General features: G+C 34.9%; 1 protein-coding gene across 1 annotated transcript; it reads left to right on the top strand.

Moving 5' to 3' along the window:
- On the top strand, positions 1-19,518 carry LOC131939742 (uncharacterized). The gene is made up of 4 exons (XM_059298224.1): positions 1-200; positions 4,157-4,164; positions 18,760-18,926; positions 19,243-19,518. The coding sequence occupies exons 1-4, from the start codon at positions 1-3 to the stop codon at positions 19,516-19,518; spliced, it is 651 nt and encodes a 216-aa protein (XP_059154207.1).
- The last annotated feature ends 3,216 nt before the right edge of the window (positions 19,519-22,734 follow it).

Raw genomic sequence — 22,734 nt, forward strand, 5'->3', positions numbered from 1 at the left:
ATGACGTTTGTCATGATGAGGTTTGTCCTGATGATCTTTGTCCTGATGAGGTTTGTCCTGATGACGTTTGTCCTGATGAGGTTTGTCCTGATGACGTTTGTCCTGATGAGGTTTGTCCTGATGACGTTTGTCCTGATGAGGTTTGTCCTGATGACGTTTGTCCTGATGAGGTTTGTCCTGATGACGTTTGTCCTGATGAGGTTTGTCCGATGACGTTTGTCATGATGAGGTTTGTCCTGATGATCTTTGTCCTGATGAGGTTTGTCCTGATGACGTTTGTCCTGATGACGTTTGTCCTGATGACGTTTGTCCTGATGACCTTTGTCCTCTCACCCTCAGTGAGAATCAAACCGTGTTCAAGTCAATTTAAATTTAGAAGCCGCCATCTATTTCTTTTTCGAAGCGGCCATTTATTAATATTTAGAAGCGGCCATTTATTAATATTTAGACGCGGCCATCTGTTTCTATTTAGATGCGGCCATATATTTATATTTAGAAGCGGCCATCTAATTGTATTTAGAAGCGGCCATCTGTTTCTATTTAGAAGAGGCCATATATTTATATTTAGAAGCGGCCATCTAATTGTATTTAGAAGCGGCCATCTGTTTCTATTTAAAAGCGGCCATATATTTATATTTAGAAGCGGGTAATATTTTTTCTGTGAAAGCATCGACTTATGACAGGGGTCGGCAACCTTTTGAGACGGAAGAGCCAAAAGTTACAATTTTCAAAATTTCCCAGTTTTTAAAGAGCCACTAACATTATTTTTAAATTTCAATATTTTATTATTTGATTAGGAATAGGTAAATAAATTTGATTTGTTATTTAAAATAATTAGCTTTAAAATATGAAATAATATTTTTTCATATAAAAACATACACTTGTTTCGCCAGAATAATGAAATTAGTAATAAAAAATAGCACTATCTCAATCCACTTTAGAAGCAGTTAGCTTTTTAAAATTTTCTTTACGGACATCACCGGCTCAGGACGTGTCTCCATTAGCAAGGCAGGCCTAAAAAGCCGACTAATTGGCTTGGATATCCGTTTGATTACCGTGTATCGGTCGCTTCTGTCCTTTGGTTCTCATAAGGCTTATCTTCCACCCCACAGAACGCAGGGTAAACTCGAACCCCACCGTCCAGTACCCGGCTCGACAGTAGGAAACTAATAACTTAAAACAATACGTCACTCAGGTCAAATTAAAATGATTACCGACAGATAGGGAGATACATTCTGAATAAAATAATATTCCCCATTCAATGATATTCGAAAAAGTCGGCACTTGGGTAGTGGCAGGCATGAAATAGACGCCACGGGGCTGGCCACAACACGAATGTGGGGCTGGACCTGGTACCCAAACGGCTGTCCGTATACTTTCTAGTGCATATATTCGCACTGTTCTCTGATGAGTTTTATTCTTGCGTTTCTTTACAGTATAATTTTTGTTATGAGTTTTGAATATAAAATATTATAACTATTAATATTTGTGAAAGGAGCTGGAGAGCCGCATCGTGACATCAAAGGAGCCGCATGCGGCTCGCGAGCCGCAGGTTGCCGACCCCTGACTTATGATTTTATTGATTCTTCCATATTTTTTTATTTTTTTTTTTTATTTTTTAAAAATACTTTTATTTGCAATTTAAAACAAGTACATCAACATCAAATTCTTTACATAATTTCGAACACCAAATGAAAACGAAGGGTTTTGCAAATGTACATAATGAATATTTACATGATGACATGTATGTGATTATACAAAATTGAAAGGGATAAAAGTAAAAGGGGTGAAGGTCAAATAAGGGTGTCGGGAGTCCGGGTGGGAGTGGAGAGGAAATCGTTCAAGGAGAGGGTGGGGGTGGTGGTTGGGGAGAGTCAATGGGACAGTGAAGCATTTTCTATGTAGAAAAACAAATTGATTCTTCCATAAATGTTAGTGTTATAGCGAATCGAAAAAGAATACGTATTAAACGATTTAATCAAGTTTTACACCTGTACTGATTAAATACTTGATTAATATATTGTTTTTTTAATTGAAACTACATTTCAATAATAATTCTAAGATCCATAAAAATATAAGATACAGATAAACAGCTCTATATTACTTTACTATTCTTTCTAAACACACAAACATATTTCCAATGTTTTTAGTTCTTCAAAATTTCTATGTTTGTTTAACGACTTTTAAAACATAGGGACATTTTGTCTCCCTTGGCGTTTTTTATCTTTAAATGGGAAATAATTAACGCAAATAAATTGTGAATGGAAATTTTTTTCTTTATAAATAATATAACAATCACGGAGCATAGGTGGTGTTGCTATAAAAGTTCTTACATATTCATTTTTCTTTAACTTTAAGTGCTAAGAAAATTGCATTGAAAATACTTGCAATCAATTAAATTTGTAATAGATTGGCAAAATTAGAAATGTATATAGCAATCGTTTATCATTTTATAAAAAATATATTAATAATCTAATTATGCATAAGTTTATGTCCTCGGATCTTGACCTTCACCTACTTGCGTAGAAGTAGGTCAAGTACAAGTACGTGAAGTTTTGTTTCATGTTATCTACCTTTAAGGGGCAAAGCGCGGTAAGTCTAGATCTGCTATACGATGTTTGGTTAATTAAATTGCCCACGATTGTGTGTTATAACTAAACACAAATCATATTGTCTCATTTTCTGAAATAGATGTATTGATTATTAAAAATATGACCCACACATTTCAAAGATTTTCATCCAATAAGGCCGCTGCTCCGAAAGATTTTTAAACATTTTATGAGCCGCAAGAATGGGACCATCATTGAAGGCCATATAAAGATTTAGGCCAATCGACCAACATTGCAGGCCATGGAAATATTGTGAAGGCCATAGGGCTAACACTGTATGACATATATAGACTATACGGCCAAAACTGTATGACGTAGGAATATCATGTAGGCCATAGGGCCAACACGCTAGGGCAAAGACATATGTAGACCACACGGCCAAAACTGAATAATATCATGTAGGCCATAGCGCCAATACTGTGCGACGGAAATAACGTCTATGCCATAGGACTAACACATAAAAACAACACATACAAAACGAGCCTACAACAATTTATTGAATGTTATTATCAAGGAACTACGAGCTTCCAGCCTATGATTATATATTTTTCTCTTCTAAACATCAACAGACAAGAAAAAAAACAAATTTAAAACTACTGGTGAAGATTTAGCTGATCATTCAACCCAAGTCTAACTTTGTGCACTAGACAGATAAATCCTCAGACATATACGTTTTCAAATAGATACATCTTGTCTCAAGGACTGTACAATTTCGTGTCTGGATTATCGAAAGAAATAATGGGTGGTATACGACTAGACAAAGGTCATTGATCGACATATCGTAGCATCTCTATGGATTTGAGAGTCCACATAACTCTTATTTCATACAATTTCATCAACAAAATAACCTTATCTCTAAAACCGAAACTCAGCTAAATGAGATTATTTGAATTAACAAAAACGTTTTCGATATTCAAAGCACATACAAAGAGTATTAAAAATTATGTCTTGTGTAATCTACGTCAGAAAATGCTGTTCACATAATATTTACAAATCCTAAATGCACCAATGTTGATTTAGTTTTCTAAACTAAGTCATCAGTTTATTTATCAAGCAATGTAGCATGTTCTTTCATCTTTAAAAAAGAATCTGTCAGTTTTTTAAGCCCCCTTACATATTTTGTTATCATTTTCTTGATATAATTTGCTTTAAAAAAATTCTTATTCAGAATTAAACAAACACATCGTGTCACTTTGGATATTCTGTCTCCTTTCAGTTCCTGCTTGGAGTGAAATCTGCCCACTCTATTTTACATGAATAAATCAAATGAATCTGTTCTAGATATATCAATTAAAATGACATCTTGTTTTTGTATTTCCTGGATCTCAATTCAATTGTTTGTTTATATTCTAAATATTTCTACAAGCTTTTATTAAATCCGATTCCTCTTCCTGCCTAGAATCGATTCTCCACCCACTTCTAATCTACGAATTCATTTTAAACTTTAAGCAAGGAATCAATGCAATCATCAGTTAGACATGTAATTAATTATTTAAGTGGGCACTCATTATTAATTTTTAATTATTATTGCTTTTAACATTCCTAAGACTAGGGGGTATGTGATACGTCATTTTAAAACTAAACTTGCACATGAGATAAAACACGTACTTGATTAACTTGCTAGTGGGTCATTTATGTATTGATTTATCCTTTCAAAATTCTGCTGATTCTTATTATTACAAGCTTTTATTTAACTTGCTTCCTCTGTCGTCATGTCGTCATGTCGTCATGTCTTCATAGATCGAAACGGGCGAGCCAAATTTCTATCACTTCTAGCTGGCTGATTCATTTTAAACTGTAAAGCGTTGGTCACTATATTATCTATAGGATATCTTTACTAATATTTCGGAAGAGACCCACGCTTTTCGTTATAGTTATTTAAGTAGTAGGGTATTATTATCTATCCAAAGAAAATCGTTTATTTTCTCCTTTTTGCGTTTTATTACATACACGCGTTTTATTAAAACGTTTTTTTTATTAATTTTTTTATGTATTTGAGTCAAATAATATTTTTAAAAATAAAGTAACTTAACTTCTTTTTACCATAAGTATTTTTTAAAATTTGAAGTGAGGTCATTGCTGCTTGTGTTAATACGTTTAGACCGAACCGCTTAAACAAGATATGTGGATATTAATAGTAGCATATAGTGCTGCATGAGTTGGGTGTATTTGCATATGCACACTAATTTCGAAATATATTTTAAAATAGTGTATCGACTTCAGTTAAAACGTAGTATATTGAAAATAAATTTTCCAATTTCTTGTGTTTGTGAAGTATAGGCCATTTTTAGATTTTTTAACTTTTGATAGTACATATTGATACTGATTCAAACTATCAACGTAATAAATAAGCAGAAATAGAACCACCGTGACGTTAATAGTTTCTCGTTAAATAACATCCCCTCCCTTGTTTACACACCAGGCACGTGACCCCCGTGTAAAGAGAATGAGCCAAGATAAAAAAAAATACGTAGTTAAGCGGGACAACCGGTGAGAAAAGGAGCACTGGCCTCATGTTTACCGCCCCTGGTTTGCAGATTTTAATAATCCGATAATCGCTCCTGCTATTGGCCACGTCTGCCGGTGAGCATTAGGACGTCACGTTTATCTTATCACGAGCCTGGCAAAGGTTCGATTATACGGCGACTTCCGGTCATGACTCGCTCGTTCAAATTGTTAATGTCCTTTGCATAAGGTCAGTTGCATTGGAATCGGGAGTTCTTGAGATTGGGTTTTAGGAGAGAATGACGGATTGATTTGACCGAGTAAGACACTTTCAAAATACTAAAACAACAATAGTCACACTGAAGGTATAGGTCAAGATAATGATGAGTATAAAGACATGAATAACAGAGTATTGTATTTCATACAAAAACAATAGAATCAGCGGCTGCGGCGTAAAAATAATGATATTCCAGATGATTCTTAACGGTGAAGTTATTATTAATACCAGTACAACTCATGTGGGTGGCATGGCACTGTTGTAGGTGTACGGCAAGAACCGTGCAAGCTTGCAGATAAACTCAAAGATGGACAATGTTATTAGAACTCAAAGATAAATTATGAAATTAGACATAAAAGATTAACTATAATATTAGACCTCAAAGTTCGAATATGATATTAGACATAAAAGCTGGACTACGATATTAGAACACAAAGATAAATTATGTTATTACACCACATTGATTGACTATGATACTAGACCTCAAAAAAGGACTATATTTGACCTCAAAGATGGACTATATTTGATCTCAAAGATAGATTATATCTGACCTCAAAGATGGACTATGATATTAGACCTCAAAGATGGTCTGTGATATTAGAACACAAAGATTTACTATGATATAAACCTAAATATGGACTAAGATATTTGACAACTACAGTGTTCACAGTAGTTTAAAAAAAGAAATTAATTTTATATATGTTTTAAAATTATGTTTTGTAACTGTTTTGTCTCGTGTGGTTTTTGAGCAGATTAAATAGAATAAATCAGTTTCTGTCACCTCGGTAATGAAGGGATAATATGGTTTTCACTGCCCAGCCGCCTTTACATTCCCTAATGTAAGTCAGGTACCCATTTAAGCTGGGTGGACTCATTGATATTCTCCGGACTCGAACCCAAAATCGGGAGTTTCAAGTTAGCCATCATACGCTCTATCTTTCGACCACGCGTTGGTTATGATTTTAAATATGAATTATAATAAAAAAAATTTAATTGATCACTTTATATACACCAACAGTCGTATCTGGTAGTGGAAGATAATTTTAGATAATGAAACGTTAGTTTTTTTTTCTGTAAAACTAAAATAGCTATACAGTTTATTTTAGGTAATCAGGCAATAAAGTGTATGTAAATTGCTGGCAGATTAAAGATTATTTCAGACATCAGTCATGGTCTGATGTATGTGTCATTTGCGTACAGACTTTCATTCAGTGAGACGGTTATGATAATTTATTACAAAACAATTTCAATATCATAGCGATAATTCAAAAAGAAAAAAAAATCAAATTACAAATCATAAGAAACCAAAGGCAGATTTATTCTTCAATTAGACGTACCGGACTCAAAGATATTTTGAAATTAAAATGCGAATAAATCTACAAACCAATTTTGAATTTTATATTTTGATCTCAAGAAATTTTGTATTCGAGTGTTTTAGATCGTGAGTTGAAACGTGATGTGTTTTATAGTTGTCTCATATCAAACTCCCAGCGGACTTTTGAAACTTCTTGTCTCTTTTTCTACAAACTACACTCAAACTTTGTGACCTGTGCATTTCTTCCATCACTCTCTAGTCACATTTTGGAATGCAAACCTCTAAAAGACACATAGCTGTATACTGCCCTCTAAAAAACACATTGTTGTATACTGCCCTCTAAAGTCACATTGTTGTATACTGCCCTCTAAAGTCACATTGTCACTATGCCTAGCCGCCTGAACACACCCTATTGTTACAGAATATGGTTACTCTCTGGGAAATTCAGTTGTACCAGAAAGTGTACAGCATAGTCATACAAGTTTCATTATTATTCTAACTGAATGCATAGCTGTGAGATTAAATTTGAACATTTGATTATAGCTTAGAAGTATCTTTCTATAGAAATCAGCTACTGTCTAGTGTAGCGAATTGGAAGATATTCGTGTGCAGTATCGTGTGGAAACTTGGATGCCCAGTATCGCTGAGTGCACCCATTCACTCTCTCGTATACATCTGGGTCCTTGGCCAGACATGAATGGTAATCCGGATATTCCATTTTCTCAACTAAACGTGCGCCGGCACGCAAATACACACACATTTACACCCTCACACTCTCGCACATACCCCCACACAAACGAGACAGGATGTCAGTGTCGAGAATTCCTAGACGCCTCACAAAAGACATGGAAACCGTGCGAGAGGGGGGGGGGAGGCGGATCCGGGAGATGGCCAGATAACTCGACACGTCATCTTCTCGTTTGAAGTTATTTTTGAGAATAAAATGTAAATGTGGATCGACACCCCCTCAGATACATATACATTCGAGCATAGAAAGCCAGTATAGACAAAATGTCTTAACATAACTGAACAGTATGGCTTACAATGGTGATTTAACGTGAAATATATAGATAGGTTTTGCTTATTCTAAAGCATTGGAAGACCTTTTTACACAGACTTACAAGACATCCGCCATCGAGTTAAACATTGAATGGGTTTGATTGGGTCGTTGCAATTAAATTAACTAGTTATAGAATGATTATGAACCCGCTAGGGCGAAAGTGTGATTAATTAAGCAAACTGTAAAAACATGTAATCTCCATTTTTTAATAATCAAATACGAGTATTTGGATGTTGATTGATCAAGAAGCAGTGTTTAAAGAAAGTAAAAGCTACATTCACAACATACTGAATAGCAATTTTTAAGACTTTAATATCCGGATGTGCTTTGAAGCCTTAATTGCACAATTGGACAAACTTTTTTCTAGACGACTTTGGTGGTTCTTAGAGCCGAATTAAAAAATCTGTTGATAAATCAATAATCCGCTTTATGCCAGTAATAATTAATCGCTCACAAAACAGCCAGACAATCAATTTCCCGGCCGGTACACACAATAGTGATGCAATGAATTAAATCAGGAAGGCCGGAGTGAATAGAAATTGTAATTTTTTTTTCATTACTAAAATCCAAATTTGGAAACTGTTAAGCAGTGTTTTGTTAATAAAATAATGGCAATGATTTTCAATCAAATGTAACTGTTGCAACTAGCGTCGTTTCATAATGCTTCGTAAAATAAAACAAAGTAAACGATCATTTGAGAGAGATGATTGTATGTAAAAAAATGTTATTTCAATTATCATGTGACAGTCTTCAACAAGCTCATGCTATTTGTATTGAGAATTTTATTGGTGTTAGTAAGTGCCTTGTCAGATAAACGAAACGATAACTTTTATGACGATATGTTTCTGTGATTGTATACTAGTTGAAACAAATGATGAAACATTTTTTATAATTTTGGAAATGTTGGTCCGTATTTTACTTCTCTAATTGTGATTTATCCATCTACACACTGTTGCACGTATCTGAGAATTACTTTTCTGTTTAGATGGTTTAATGCTCATGGTAAGGTCAATTTAAATGTAACATGTTGGTTACTTATTCCACCTACAAATGAAGGACTAACACATTTCAAAACTTAGATGAGTCTTCTGTATAAACATGTTTAAGTAAAAATTGTATTTTCATTTTCTAATTCCTTTTCTTCTGTTCACCTTCATATATTTATTTATTTTGATGGAAAATATCTTTAGCTACCTAAGGTTTCTGAACGTCTAAAAAAGAGTCTAGTTTTTTTGTTTGTTTTTTATTAGTCTGCTTTGAAATTTTCTGTTATAATGATTGACCTAATGCCTTCCATTTAAAACTATTAAAATAAGATGCACTCACAAAGCATAAAAAAGAGTCTATTTTTTATTTTTTTTTTTTTTTATATATAAAAAAGAGTCTAGACCAGTGGTTCCCAACCTTTTTCGAGTGGCGACCCCCTTTTATAAAAAGTAAGTGACCCGCGACCCCCATAGAATTAAAAAGCCGAAATTAGTATGGAAATTAACAAGCACTAAATTAAGATTTTCAAGTAGACTTTCAATGTGAACTACCCTTGATAACTGTTTTAATACCATGTGTAAAATTGCGTGTTATTTACTAAACATTCGCGGTTAAGTTTTTGTTAACGCCTACCTATTTCATTATCAACATTCAATTTATTCCTTAATTTTGTTTTTAATCGGAGAATAGTGTTGAAAATCTATTCTCGAAAAGTCAATCAATATTACGTTTGGGTATGAATGGTGAATACTACACCAAAATTGTGTGTGCAGTTTTTCATCTTGCGCTGAATCATTATGCAAATCAAAGAATTCATCTTGTAATTCATCTGGAATGCTGGCAACATCAAGGGAAGAAGAGAATGGGTAATGCGTCAATGCAGATTCTTCTTTTTTCAGCGCAGAAAAATAGCGCTGCAGTTCGTTTTAAAGAGATTCAAAATGCCCAGAAATCGCTTCTTTCAAAATGTTAATTATCTCACAAACAGATTCATCTACTACATTGCAGAGTTCTCAAACATGGCAATATTTCCAAGATTTATTTTTGCAGCTTTGATAAAAATGCCCGGATTTATCATGGAAAGTGATAATATGCGTTCATTTTCCCTGAAGCTTCAGGTCAAGCTTATGTTGATGTTCGAATACATCTGCTAGGTATGTCGTATTAAGTGTACCAAAAGGGTCTTGTTCAGTGTTTCTTCCAGACTTTTTTCTCCGGGGGGGGGGGGGGGCACTTGAAATCTTCGGGGGGGGGGGCGGTAAACTTTCTTCGGGGGGGCGGACACTGTTAAAAGTATATATTTTCTATATAAATTATATAAATTTCATTTCGTTCGGGGTGGCGGTAAAAAAAATTCGGGGGGGGGGGGCCAAGCCCCCCCCCCCCCCCCCCCCCCCCGAAGAGATGCCTTGAAGAAACTCTGGTCTTGTTTCATTTGTACTTCGAAGGACAACTTGATTTCAGCTTTCAATTTCACAACACGATTTACATTTCCTTTTGACAGCCAGCATGATGTAGTGTAGAAAAGCAGAACCTCGTGATCTTTATTAATGTATTTGCACAGTTCTTTGAAAGCTCCAGATTTAATATAAGTTACGACTTTTACTAGCAATGGAGTCTTGATGGCGAGGGCAGTGGTTAGGGAGCTAAATCTTTTCTGTTTTCTGGAAGCCCGATTTTGACCAAAACATAGATGGCACACCATCCGTTCAAACCCCCACAGCCGTTTTAACCCATTTTAATCATCCAGTTTCGAAAAACGTATTTATTTTTTCCATGCTATCATTAAAAAATAAAAGCTCTTCTTTGCTATCATCCGCATGAATATAGACAAAGACCAACAACTGCGAATATCGAACTTACGTCTGTTGATTTATCAACTTGAAAAGCAAACAATGGTGAAAGCTTGATTTCAATAAAAATTTGTTATTTAACATCTACGGACATGTCTGCTATAAACCGCTGAATAGTATTATTAGGCAGAGATATTTGTTGCATCTTTACTGCACTGGAATCCCCAAGAATTAACTTCACCATCTTCAACATGCAGCGTTTGATGAGATTTTCTCCTATTGTGTTTTTTTTTTTTGCTTGACATTTTCTATCGCGACTTCATATGATGCTTGCACTAATGCTGTGTTTCCTTCGTGAAAACTTCCAGTTCGATCAAGTCTCTGACGTTTGCAACTAGCTTCATGTCGACGAAAGAACTCCGTATCTTTTTTGGTGTGTTCGGAATGACTCGTCTCAAATGACGTTTTAGATTTGAAAAGTTCATTACCTCGTGACTGAGAACAACTTTGTACAGTATTGAGTAATCATTGCTTCTCTATTCCATTTCCAGTGATGTTAGTAAAGCCGAATTTCAGATATTCTTCTAAATATTTATTTTTTGTTTCTCATTACTAAGGTTTAGTATAACAGTTGGCGACCCCCCAGAAAGCCCTTCGCGACCCCCAGGGGGGTCGCGACCCCCAGGTTGGGAACCCGTGGTCTAGACTGAAGTTTTCAAAGGCAGTTACTGATAATTAGTCCAAAATTGTACCTTGACTTCAGTTCTTCATACAATATGTTTTGAAATTAACCTATGTTTTGTTCCGGGATTTAAAAAAAAAAAACTTATAAAACAAACAATTCTGTATTCTTTTTACACAGCTGATGATTTAATTATTATTAAATAGATTCTTAACAAACGTAATCCGAAAAAAATACGTATTAACAATAAAAATCTATAATCAAACATTTTTATTTCGTTCTAAAAGTGCTCTCCCCTGTCTGTTACCTTTTTACTGTGTATTTTATCAACAATTTTCCATGTTTATATCGCTATCTTTAATAAGCACGCTTGTAAATCTCCCGACATTATCCTTCCATCGGATTTATGACTGAAATGAGAACCTTTTAATCATCACTTTCATTTTTAGACAAGGTCGGCTATAAAGTCTGTCTGCACATTATCATAAAAAAATCGGTCGGCGACAGCAGCGATAAAGAATTATATCATTTGTAACAATTTAAAATATGACTCGTCATTTATCAAACATCGTATTATCATGTTTATGAGCACGAAAACAGCGGAGATGTCAGACAATTCTGATGGTCTGAAGTCTTAACAGACATGAAAAACAGTTCGAGCCTCGAGGGGAGAGAATCGGGGGAAGAAAAAAAAGGGAGATAATAAAAAGACCGCACCAAACACGGGTGTAAATTTTCTTGTCCCCACACCAAATCAATGCAGCAAGTAGAGAAGACATTGATGTTGGGTTATGATAATTGTAGAGTTTATGTGAGGGGTATGAATGATTGAAGGCTAGGATGGTGGGTGGTCGATCAATGACGCCTAAGGATAAAAGTTTGAGTCGGCTTCTTAAGAATTATTTTGTGTTGTTTTTTCTGGGGGTATCTGAGTTATACTAGGTATCTCGAAGTAAAAATAGTAGGATATTTTTCTTCTTCATCTAGAATGTTGTTTAATTAATCACAAGATGCACTGGACGACAAACTCAAATTCAGCTCACAGCCTTTGTCGATCATGCATCATCGAAGTTACACCTGATAGAATTCTGGGGTTTGTCTTGAATAAGTAGGATACTGTGGTACGCTTTATGGAATAAATGGGATATCGGGGTCCTCGTTCTGGAAGAAATGGGATAATGTGGGCCTCTTTCTAGAATAAGTGGGATAATGTGGACCTCTTTCTGTAATAAGTGGGATAATGTGGGCTTCTTTCTGGAATAAGTGGGATAATGTGGACCTCTTTCTGGAATAAGTGGGATAATGTGGGCTTCTTTCTTGAATAAGTGGGATAATGTGGGCCTCTTTCTTGAATAAGTGGGATAATGTGGACCTCTTTCTGGAATAAGTGGGATAATGTGGGCCTCTTTCTAAAATAAGTGTGAAATTGTGGTCCCGCTTGTTGTCAGTGGGATATCATTTCGCTGTCTAGAATCCCACGTCAGTTAGAAGGGAAGATGTATATTTTGTAAATGGCCTGTAATAGAAGATGGGGCAGTTGGTAATATAGAAATGTCTAGTCTGGGGGTCAGTTTTGGTACATAAAACAAAAATCCCTAGTACATTCGTATGAATTGACCGCATTTGATCAGAGATAGCACCCCCCCCCCTTCCCCATAAATAGAAATGCTTGCAGTTTTTAAATAGTGAACCAAAGCCCTCTGTCGTCAGAGATATTTACGTGATCTGGCTGGCCGAGTATATTATCGAGTTTACTTAGAACGTACCGTAAGACTTATGATGTTTGTACTCCTATGATTGATGAAAAAGATTAGCAAGAAATATCTCGCTGGGAATTAACTGACATTTTTTGCTAGAAATTACTTACATTCTGTGACTAAAACAAATAAATATTAAAAAATGAGTATTTATTTTCATAAGACAATGAGTATAAATATAAATCGGAACAAGTGTTAATTGATAATTAGAATTTTTAAAACTTAATACAATAGAATTATTAGCTAAGGCCAGCAGTTCCTGAGATCCTTTAATTTAAAAAGTACGGCTCCTCTTTCACACCTAAAGATTCCTAGGGCAGATGTAGTAGAGTGCATCTGTTTCTTGTCCAAGACAATCGAATTTCTTAGAAAACTATGCCCAACTGCCTTTACTTTCCCCAACGTGAGTCAGGTATCCATCAAAGCTGGGTGGACTCAGGGACGTCCTACCGATAATATTATTTCTTTAACACACGCAAAAATATTTGTTTTTATATTTTTTGTTTCAGTTTAATAAGATAAAGCGCTGCTCATGTTTATATCAAACAAAATTAATTACATGTTTATTTAACTTAATATTTCAAACTACCTTTGGGCTTTAGTTTAAATTGCGTGAAACTATTTTAACATCTTCATACAATTTTTTTTTTAACTCGAGTAAATATTAAAACATGCTTCTGATAGTTTGCTTCAGAAATATGTTAGTGATCGTCTTTCCGTCTCAGTTATATTCCTTCCCTATGATTGATAGTCATTTTTGTGAAAGATAGTCCTTTCTTGTGATTGATAGTCATTTTTGTGAAAGATAGTCCTTTCTTGTGATTGATAGTCATTTTTGTGAAAGATAGTCCTTTCTTGTGATTGATAGTCGTTACGTGTGCGTGATAGTCCTTTGGTGTATGTTATATTCTTTGAGTGATAGTCCTTAAAAGTGTTAGTCCTTTGAATGATAGTTATTCCTTGTGAGAGATAGTCCTTTGTTGTGATTGATAGACCTTTGGTGTGAGTGATAGCTCTTCCTTGCGAGTGATAATTCTTTAGTGTGAGTGATAGTCTTGTAGTGTGAGCGATAATTCTGCCTTGCAAGTTATAGTCCTTTGAGTGATAGTCCCTTTGTGTGAGTGATAGTCCATTGGTGTGAGTGATAGTCCATTGGTGTGAGTCCTTTAAGTCCTTCCTGGCGAGTTATAGTCCGTTGCTATGAGTGATAGTCTTCCCTTGTACGTGATATTCTTGGGCAGTCTCTGAGCTATTGTTAGTTATTGATTTCGTTTTCACCATGAAAAGTCGCTTCGAGTTTTTAATTTGTTGTTGGGTTTTTTTTTCCTAAAATATATGATGTCAGATTCTGTGAGAGCGGCTTTATCCGGGTCTTCTTAGATCCAAAAAAAGAGAGTTGCATTTATACGGGTCACGCTGACCTTAGCGCGTCTGGTCGAGCAGGGAGCGAAGATTGGTAACTGGACATGTTTTTTTTGGACAAGTTTTCTTCAAACAAAATACTCCAGACAAATTATTCCAGACAAAATATATCAGAAAAATATTTCAGACAAAATATCTCAGAAATATATTTCAGACAAAAAAAATCCGGCGAATTACTATCATCAAAATATCTCGGACAAATAACTTCGACAAAATATTTCAGACACAATATCAGATAAATCGTTACTAGACATAAGATCACACGACAAAATGTATCAAACAAAACATTCAGTTACGTAGTGTTAATTCTGATAAATTATTGATAATAGTTTTGGTTTTACTATCGGATATTTAGAATACATCTTGGGTTGATTTTTTCTAAGTTTAGTTTTAAAAAAACAAAGAAAACTATTATTAGACCTAACTTTAAACTGAAAAATGTGGGTTTTTCTATAGAAGTCCCAAATAAATATTCCTTATTTTTTTATTTATTTCCTAATACCCAATAAAGTTGATGAATTCAGTTAAACCAATTAAAGATTAAACTTTTAACTTTTAGAACATCGTATAAGATGCTTGTTATAATTGAAAGAAAAAGTATTTTAAAATTTAGAAATTAATACATTTTAATAAGTTTTAATGATAGATTATACTTATCTTCTTGTAGTCACTTGACCTCTGTGATAAAACGTGATAAACTAAAAAAAACTACGGTCTATTTTCAGACAGAACATACGATTCAGATCTAGGATTTTATTTTTGTAATTAGCTTTGACTAAGACGTCTACAGTAAATAGCGTGATATTGACGTCACTGTTTTAACAGATGTAAATTAAATAAACCGGGAGTGATCTCCCCTAAACTTTCTCGAATATTCTTATATAAAATAACAGGGGATGGGAACTCGGGCTATAGACATGATTTTTAATCCATTTTAAATACTTAAAGTTTTAAAAATAGAATAAAATCTCGTAGACAAATTAATTGCACACCAAGTGAACGAGAATAAAAAAGCGCATAATAGTGCGCAATATTATTAGTACTTTTAAAATTTACATTAGTTTTTTGAGAAATCGGAAGTAGCGTAAATAAGTACTTCCGGTCAACGAAAAATTCTCAAAATTTGACAGAAGGTAGAGAATTAGATCTTTTACTTACATATCAAATTTCATTTATCTATCTGAAATAGTACTCAAGTTATAGGCTTTTGAAAAATTCAAAGTAGAAAAAGTACCACTTCCGGTTATCCGAAATCGCTCAAAAGTTGATACGGATCTACGATTTTGATAAAATACTTATATATGAAATTTCATCAACCTAGCTGTAACGGTACTCAAGTTATCGTGTTTACACACGGACACACACACACACACAGACACACAGACATACGGACAGAATTGCAAAGCCCAGTTTTTCAGACTGGAATACGCATAAAACCTTTTAATTTTGATAAATCTGGATTGATAATTTTTGCCCGATTAAAATAAGTCCTCTATACTTCGGATGTGATGAAGGACTGAGGTGTAATACGGTGAAAATAGTTAAAATTTCAAGTGATTTTTGTGCACGATTACAATACTTTCTCTATACTTCGTATATACGAGAAAGTAAAAATAGTATCAGCATACTACATGAACCAAACATATATCTAACTGAGGTATAACAAAACTAATATCAACATACTATTTCAATCAAAGATATATCTGATGTATGACAAAACTAAGATTCACAAACTAAATCAATCAAAGAAATATCTAACTGAGATCAGGCAAAACTAGGATTCAGAAACCATCAAACAAAGTTGCAAGTCAAATAGGGTAGACAATGATAGATCTAACCTAGACTCTCTTCTAGACAAAAAAGTTTGGTCCTTAGATGACGTAATGAAATGTTTATGTCCATTCACGATAAAAGCCGTTTGTTTCGGGAAATCTTCACATCTTTTTGGAAACTGAGCCAGGTTTATAAATATTTTGTTTTTAAATATACGCTTTTTAAATAGTATTTTTAACAGTGGTGCATTGATATATATTTTAAACAAATAATGTATTTTTTCTTTGTAGTGCATTTATAAAAATCTTGTCGTTGAAAGGTTTAAAGTCAGTTTCTTAAACTTGTTTTAACAGCACTGCGTGATACAATTCAAGTAAGCAAAATGATAACTAAAGAATATACATTTTGAAAACCGAAGCTTTCATTAAGTGCACTAAAGGCTTCTGAAACCTTTTAAGCAAGCAGGCAACGTTTCACGTTAATTTAATTGAGTTTGGAGTCTACAAACTAGGAAGAAATAATTACTTTTAAAGTGCCTTGAAAGCACATTAAGCATTTGTCATTTCGTAGATTTTAAGACGTTAATTTTTTCAATATTATTTATTGGTTTTCTTTGTCTGTGAGCGCTTAATAAATTAAAAGCACATTAATTTAGCTAATTGGTCGTGTACCCACCAGACTAGCACCACGATTGTATACAACAGACTGCATTTAGATAACTCAATGTTTTGTAATAAATAATTTACAGACTGAGTAATGATTGATTCTTTAAGTATATTTGTGTCTTTTTTTTGTCTACGAATTTGTTCGAGGTTGCTGAAAACTTGGTAAGTTTTTAATTACATTTCTTCAGACTTGTGACCAAGAACAAGTTTGTAATTAATTTAACGTTTGTTATTTTCGTTAATTTGTACATGTATGTGTCCGCTTGTATTTTACTAAAGAAAAAGAAAAATAGAATAATGCTTTTAAAAATCTTAAATACTTAGCTGAGAAATTTTAATTACATAGTGACTACATGGTTGCATGCACAAAATGTACTTAAAATGTAAGCAGTTTTCTGTCTTACTTGTGTGGGTGTTCTTTTTGGTATTTTTTTTAATGAAGAAATTATGTATATTGTGATTTAATAAACCGGTAGTGATCTCCCCTAAACTTTCTCGAATATTCTTATATAAAACAACAGGGGATGGTAACTGGGGATATAGTTATGATTTTTAATCCATTTTAAATACTTAAACTTTTAAAAAAAGAATAGAATCTCAGTAAAAAACAATTGCGCACCAAGCGAACGCCTAATAAAGGTGTGTATAGTAGTGCGCAATAGTATTAGTACTTAATAAATTTACATTAGTTTTTTGAGAAATCGGAAGTAGCGTAAATTACTACTTCCGGTCAACGGAAGCTACTCAAAATTTAACATAAGGTAGAGAATTAGATCTTATACTTGTGGAATTTCATTTATCTATCTGAAATAGTACTCAAGTTATAGGCTTTTGAAAAATTCAAAGTAGAAAAAGTACCACTTCCGGTTATTGGAAATCGCTCAAAAGTTGATACGGATCTACGATTTTGATAAAATACTTATATATGAAATTTCATCAACCTAGCTGTAACGGTACTCAAGTTATCGTGTTTACACACGGACACACACACACACAGACACACAGACATACGGACAGAATTGCAAAGCCCAGTTTTTCAGACTGGATTACGCATAAAACCTCTTAGTTTTGATAAATCTGGATTGATAATTTTTGCCCGATTAAAATAAGTCCTCTAAACTTCGGATGTGATGAAGGACTGAGGTGTTATACGGTGAAAGATGTTAAAATTTCAAGTGATTTTTGTGCACGATTACAATACTTTCTCTATACTTCGTATATACGAGAAAGTAAAAATTGCAACAAACATCTAATTTAAACCACACTGCCTTATTTTTTTAAATAAAATAGAATATAGTTTCCGTTATGTCTATTTAAAGGTTATAGCCTTTCTTACCCTAACCGAACATGAGAAAACTGTATGTAAATGTAACCCAGAAACTCCAAACGATTTAAAGAAGCCAATAAAAATCGGTTCATTTCTGCGTGAAATTGGTGTTTTATTAAGGAATGGGCAACTACTCTGTACTGACATAAAGACTGATTTAATTGACGTGATTTTTGTTATGTTTTAATCAATATTTGGGATCGTGTTTTGACCAGAGACAGGAATACATACAACCGCCCCATCAAGACATAAATCTAAAATTAGCATCACGGGTGCTGGCAGGGTCTAGGGTAATGTTCATTTAATCAACGCTACAAACGTTTAAGGGGAGTTAACCCAATTTTTGTGAAGCGTCTTCAGGTCAGCTGTTCCGTTAGTGAAGTTAGGAGAAAAAGAAAAGAAACTGACATTGAACTCAGTTTTAAAATATTTCATTAATCTTGTTTCCGTGTTTAGAAAGTAAGAATATTTTTCTCAGATCCAATGCAATATATTTTCAAATGCATCACGCACAATAGTTTTTATAAGACAATATTTTAGGAAAGACGACATTGAGTAAGCTAGCATAATATTACAGAAATTTCTGTGAAAATGTCATCGGCGACAAGGGCAAACTTTATTCTTCTATTGTTAAAACGAAATATTAGTACAAGTACATGCCTTTTGCGGAGCTAAAACAGGAAAGCCATGGGACGAACGGTTTCCTGTAAGAAAAGAAGATGTTACACCTGATAAAAAGGGAGGCAGTAGAAAAATGGCACAAGTTTTACCAGAAAACATTGTGGCTCCAACTGGCGTATACCATAGAGCAGGGGTTCCCAACCCCCTGCCCGCGGGCGCCATGGCACCCGCCGAACGATTCGTATGTGCCCGCCTCTCACTATTCTCTCATTATTTTCATAAACATTATTGAAAGGTTGAAGGGGATGGAAATCGAAAGTTTGAGGGGGGGGGGGGGGGGTGTGCAAATCGAAAGTTTGAGGGGGGTGCAAATCGAAAATTTGAAGGGGGGGGTGCAAATCCCCGGGTGACGGGAAGGGTCGCTACGCCTTTGGAAGGAGTTTGTCGATTTAAAATAGGTGGTGCCCGCCACCCTACCGATATTTTAAAATGTGCTCTAGAGTAAAAAAAAAGGTTGGGAACCCCTGCATAGAGTAACCAAAAAGTATATACATGTGCCAGAAATGGTGCCAGAGTTTGTTGTGCCAGACCTTACTGGGTTTGAGCTTAAGCCTTATGTGTCATACAAAGCTAGAGAGATTACTCAGTTACCTTTAACACCCCAAGACATTTTCAAAAATGTTTATGCTGAAGAAATAAAAAGTAGCTTTGAAAAGGGCGAGCTCAAAATAGATGACAATAACATTGTATTAGCTAATGGAAAGAAAATAAGCATTGACCAATAAATAAATAAAAAATAAATAAATAAATAAAATATTTTTAAAAAATTCAAATTGTACAAACTTCCAAGTTTACAGATTATATGTTTTTTTTTATAGAAATAGATATAGGCATATATTTTATGGTAGGCTTAGAAATGTCGAAACGCTGAAGTAAGCCGGTTTAAGGAAAAAATCTATGAAAGCCATCGTCTATTTTAGGCCATTGTTGTAGTTTACGGCAATGGCGTAGTAAATGGTGAGAACTGCCGTTAATATTAAAGTAGTTGGAAACCTTGCACGAATTATAAAGACGGCTGTACCATGAATATAGACGGTTGTAATAGCGTCTATATAATGTACTAAGACGGCTGTATCATGTTTAATCGCCTTTATATAATGCAGTGTTTCTTCCAGACTTTTTTTTCCGGGGGTGCTCTTGAAAAATTGGGGGGGGGGGGGCGGACACTGTCAAAAGTATATATTTTCTATATAAATTCCATTTCGTTCGGGGGGGGGGGGGGGGGCAGTAGACTTTCTTCGGCGGTCCCCCCCCCCCCCCCCCTAAAGAGATGCCTGGAAAAAACTCTGATATAGTGTACAAAGACAGCTGTATAATGTATAATGGCGCCCTACAATGTCTATAGGACGACTATATAATGTATAAAAACGGCTGTATAATGAAAGATGGTTGTATAATGTATAAAGACAACATTATGCATAAAGACGACTGTATAATGTATAAATATATATCTATAATCTAAATCTATATAGACAATCGTACAAAGCGTAAAAAACGGTTAGATATTGTCAAACGGCGGCTGGACAAGAAAAATAAAATTATTTTAAAACTCTTTCAAATCTCATTAATCTTGCTTTAATCTTAAAAACGCTGTGTTATTAACGAATTAAAAACACGATTTTCCCTGAAACTCTATAGCAGTCTATTAAATTAGAAACATGATCTAAGAATCAACTTTTATCTTCGCGTGTCGCCGGTCCTGTGTACCGATTTATTTACGTCGCTGACTGCAGAACACGGAAAACTTTATCTGCTAACCGTGGACTGGTTCCTGTTTTGTTGAAGAAAGTTATTTTTAGTCACAAGAGAGTCTTTATCGTTATTAGTAACTCATGACATTTGCTGTAGGCGATCTATGAATCACTTATGGATATTTGTTTACAATTAGTTCTAGATACAACAGTCATTATCTAGCTAATACACTTCCTGGTCTAGAAATAACAATTTATGTTCTAGATCAGGGGTCTCCAAACTTTTCAGTCCGAGGGCCGCATTAACTATCAAATTTCAGTTCGGGGGCCAGTTTCTTCCAGGCTAAGTTCCACATCATCCCCAACAAACGATTTTTCCTTGGACAAAAAGATTTCCGCGGGCCGGATGAGAGGACTTCGCGGGCCGCATCCGGCCCGCGGGCCGTAGTTTGGAGACCCCTGTTCTAGATATATATATATATATGTATATATAAAGATATAAGTATTTACAAGATAAAGATCTAACGATCTATGCATACAACTCAATGTCTAGATGCAAGATAACAACTTACATGAAAAAAAATATCTGCTCTATTTCAAAATAAAAAAGTAAGGGTTGAGATGGTTTAAAAATTCATCAACCAACAATGATTAAAAAATGTGTAATTTATTGACAGCTGAATTCATGTTAAATAAGTGTTTAGTATGATTGGAATGCCGTTACTAATTGGTAAGCGAATGGTCAAACCTTTTACGAGATTTGGAGGAAAGAACAAACATAAAAAGTAGAGGCATAAAAATAAACAGACAATTAACTATCCGTGTTATTAAAAACAGAGAGGTAGTTTTATGTTACTGTACAGCGTAGTCTGTGACTAATTAATGATGATTAAAATATGACAAATAAATGATGATAAGGATTGACTAGAGACTTTAGGGTGGTGGTCATGTTGTTGGCAATACGGTTACTACAGTTCATATTTTATGTCTGGTATACGTCAGCTTTTAATATGGATGTGTGGTAGAACATCTCGAATTCTTTTTTAAACTTTCATCCCTGAGTTGATGGGTCACTGGTTCAAGTCTAGAGACCTGTGTGTCTAATTCTGACCACAATATATTCATATGTCAAATAAATATAGTATGGTATGGCTCCATAGTCTCATAGACCATTAGATGATTTTAAATTTGAAATCCAAGCACACAGTCCCGGTGGTAAAGATGAGAAGAGCCAGATGATGCCCATGTATCAGATCCCCTCCCTCCACAGCTGATGGACCCAACCAGTGGCGTAGGCAGGGGGGGGGTCATAACCCCCCCCCCCCATAGACCCCTCGGTATATATAAAAAGTATGAGGGGGGGGTGCAAATCGAAAGTTTGAGGGAGGGGTGCAAATCGAAAGTTTGAGGGGTGGGGGGGGGGAAACGAAAGTTTGAGGGGGGGGTGCTAATCGAAAGTTTGAGGGGGGGGGGGGTGCAAATTGAAAGTTTGTCCCCGGGTAAAAATTGGAACCCCCCCCCCTTGAGACGATCCTGGCTACGCCGCTGGACCCAACGGACAGGACGTTACCTGTACTGCTTGGAATCAGCGGTGTCGCAGTATCTGCTGAAAGGAAACCAAAACCTAAAGGGGCTCCACTCCTGTTTGGTTAGGAAATTATCTCTCCTTCGCTGTCCCCTGCTGTCGAACCTCATCCGCCCGAGGATTCGAACTCGGGACTTTACCCTATGAACCAATAAGGATGTGAGTACTTCGCTCTACCTTAGTACCTTAGCCTCAACGCACACGCATATCGTTAACTTTTCATCTATGGCCTTTTGTTTTGAATCTTCTCATCGTCCCTAGTGTTAGATGTCGCTTCTCTTAACCCCGCATCACATCCAGGTATTATCGATTATGTTATGTAATCCTGTCGCTAGAACACTCCGATTTCAATTAATTAAAGGTTTCTGTGTTTCCAGTTTCAACGGCAGATTAAATGATATCCGTTCACAATATCCCTTCTCGAAAATGATCATAGAATGTTGGATTTAATTATTTTCGTTATCAAGGACGTTTGAGATAATTTACGTATACTTATCTTAATTAATGTTAATTTTAATAATATTTAAATATTTAAATAATATGGAATATAAAATACATGAGTATGATATACAGGCGGACGTGCTTACACGAACACAGCCATACACACGCATACACGAATACTATGACGTACATATACGACTGCATGTACACTTTATATATGTTTT

This window comes from Physella acuta, unplaced genomic scaffold, assembly GCF_028476545.2.
Source record: "Physella acuta isolate Inbredline_101_S28 unplaced genomic scaffold, ASM2847654v3 ptg000291l, whole genome shotgun sequence".
Classification (NCBI taxonomy): domain Eukaryota; kingdom Metazoa; phylum Mollusca; class Gastropoda; family Physidae; genus Physella; species Physella acuta.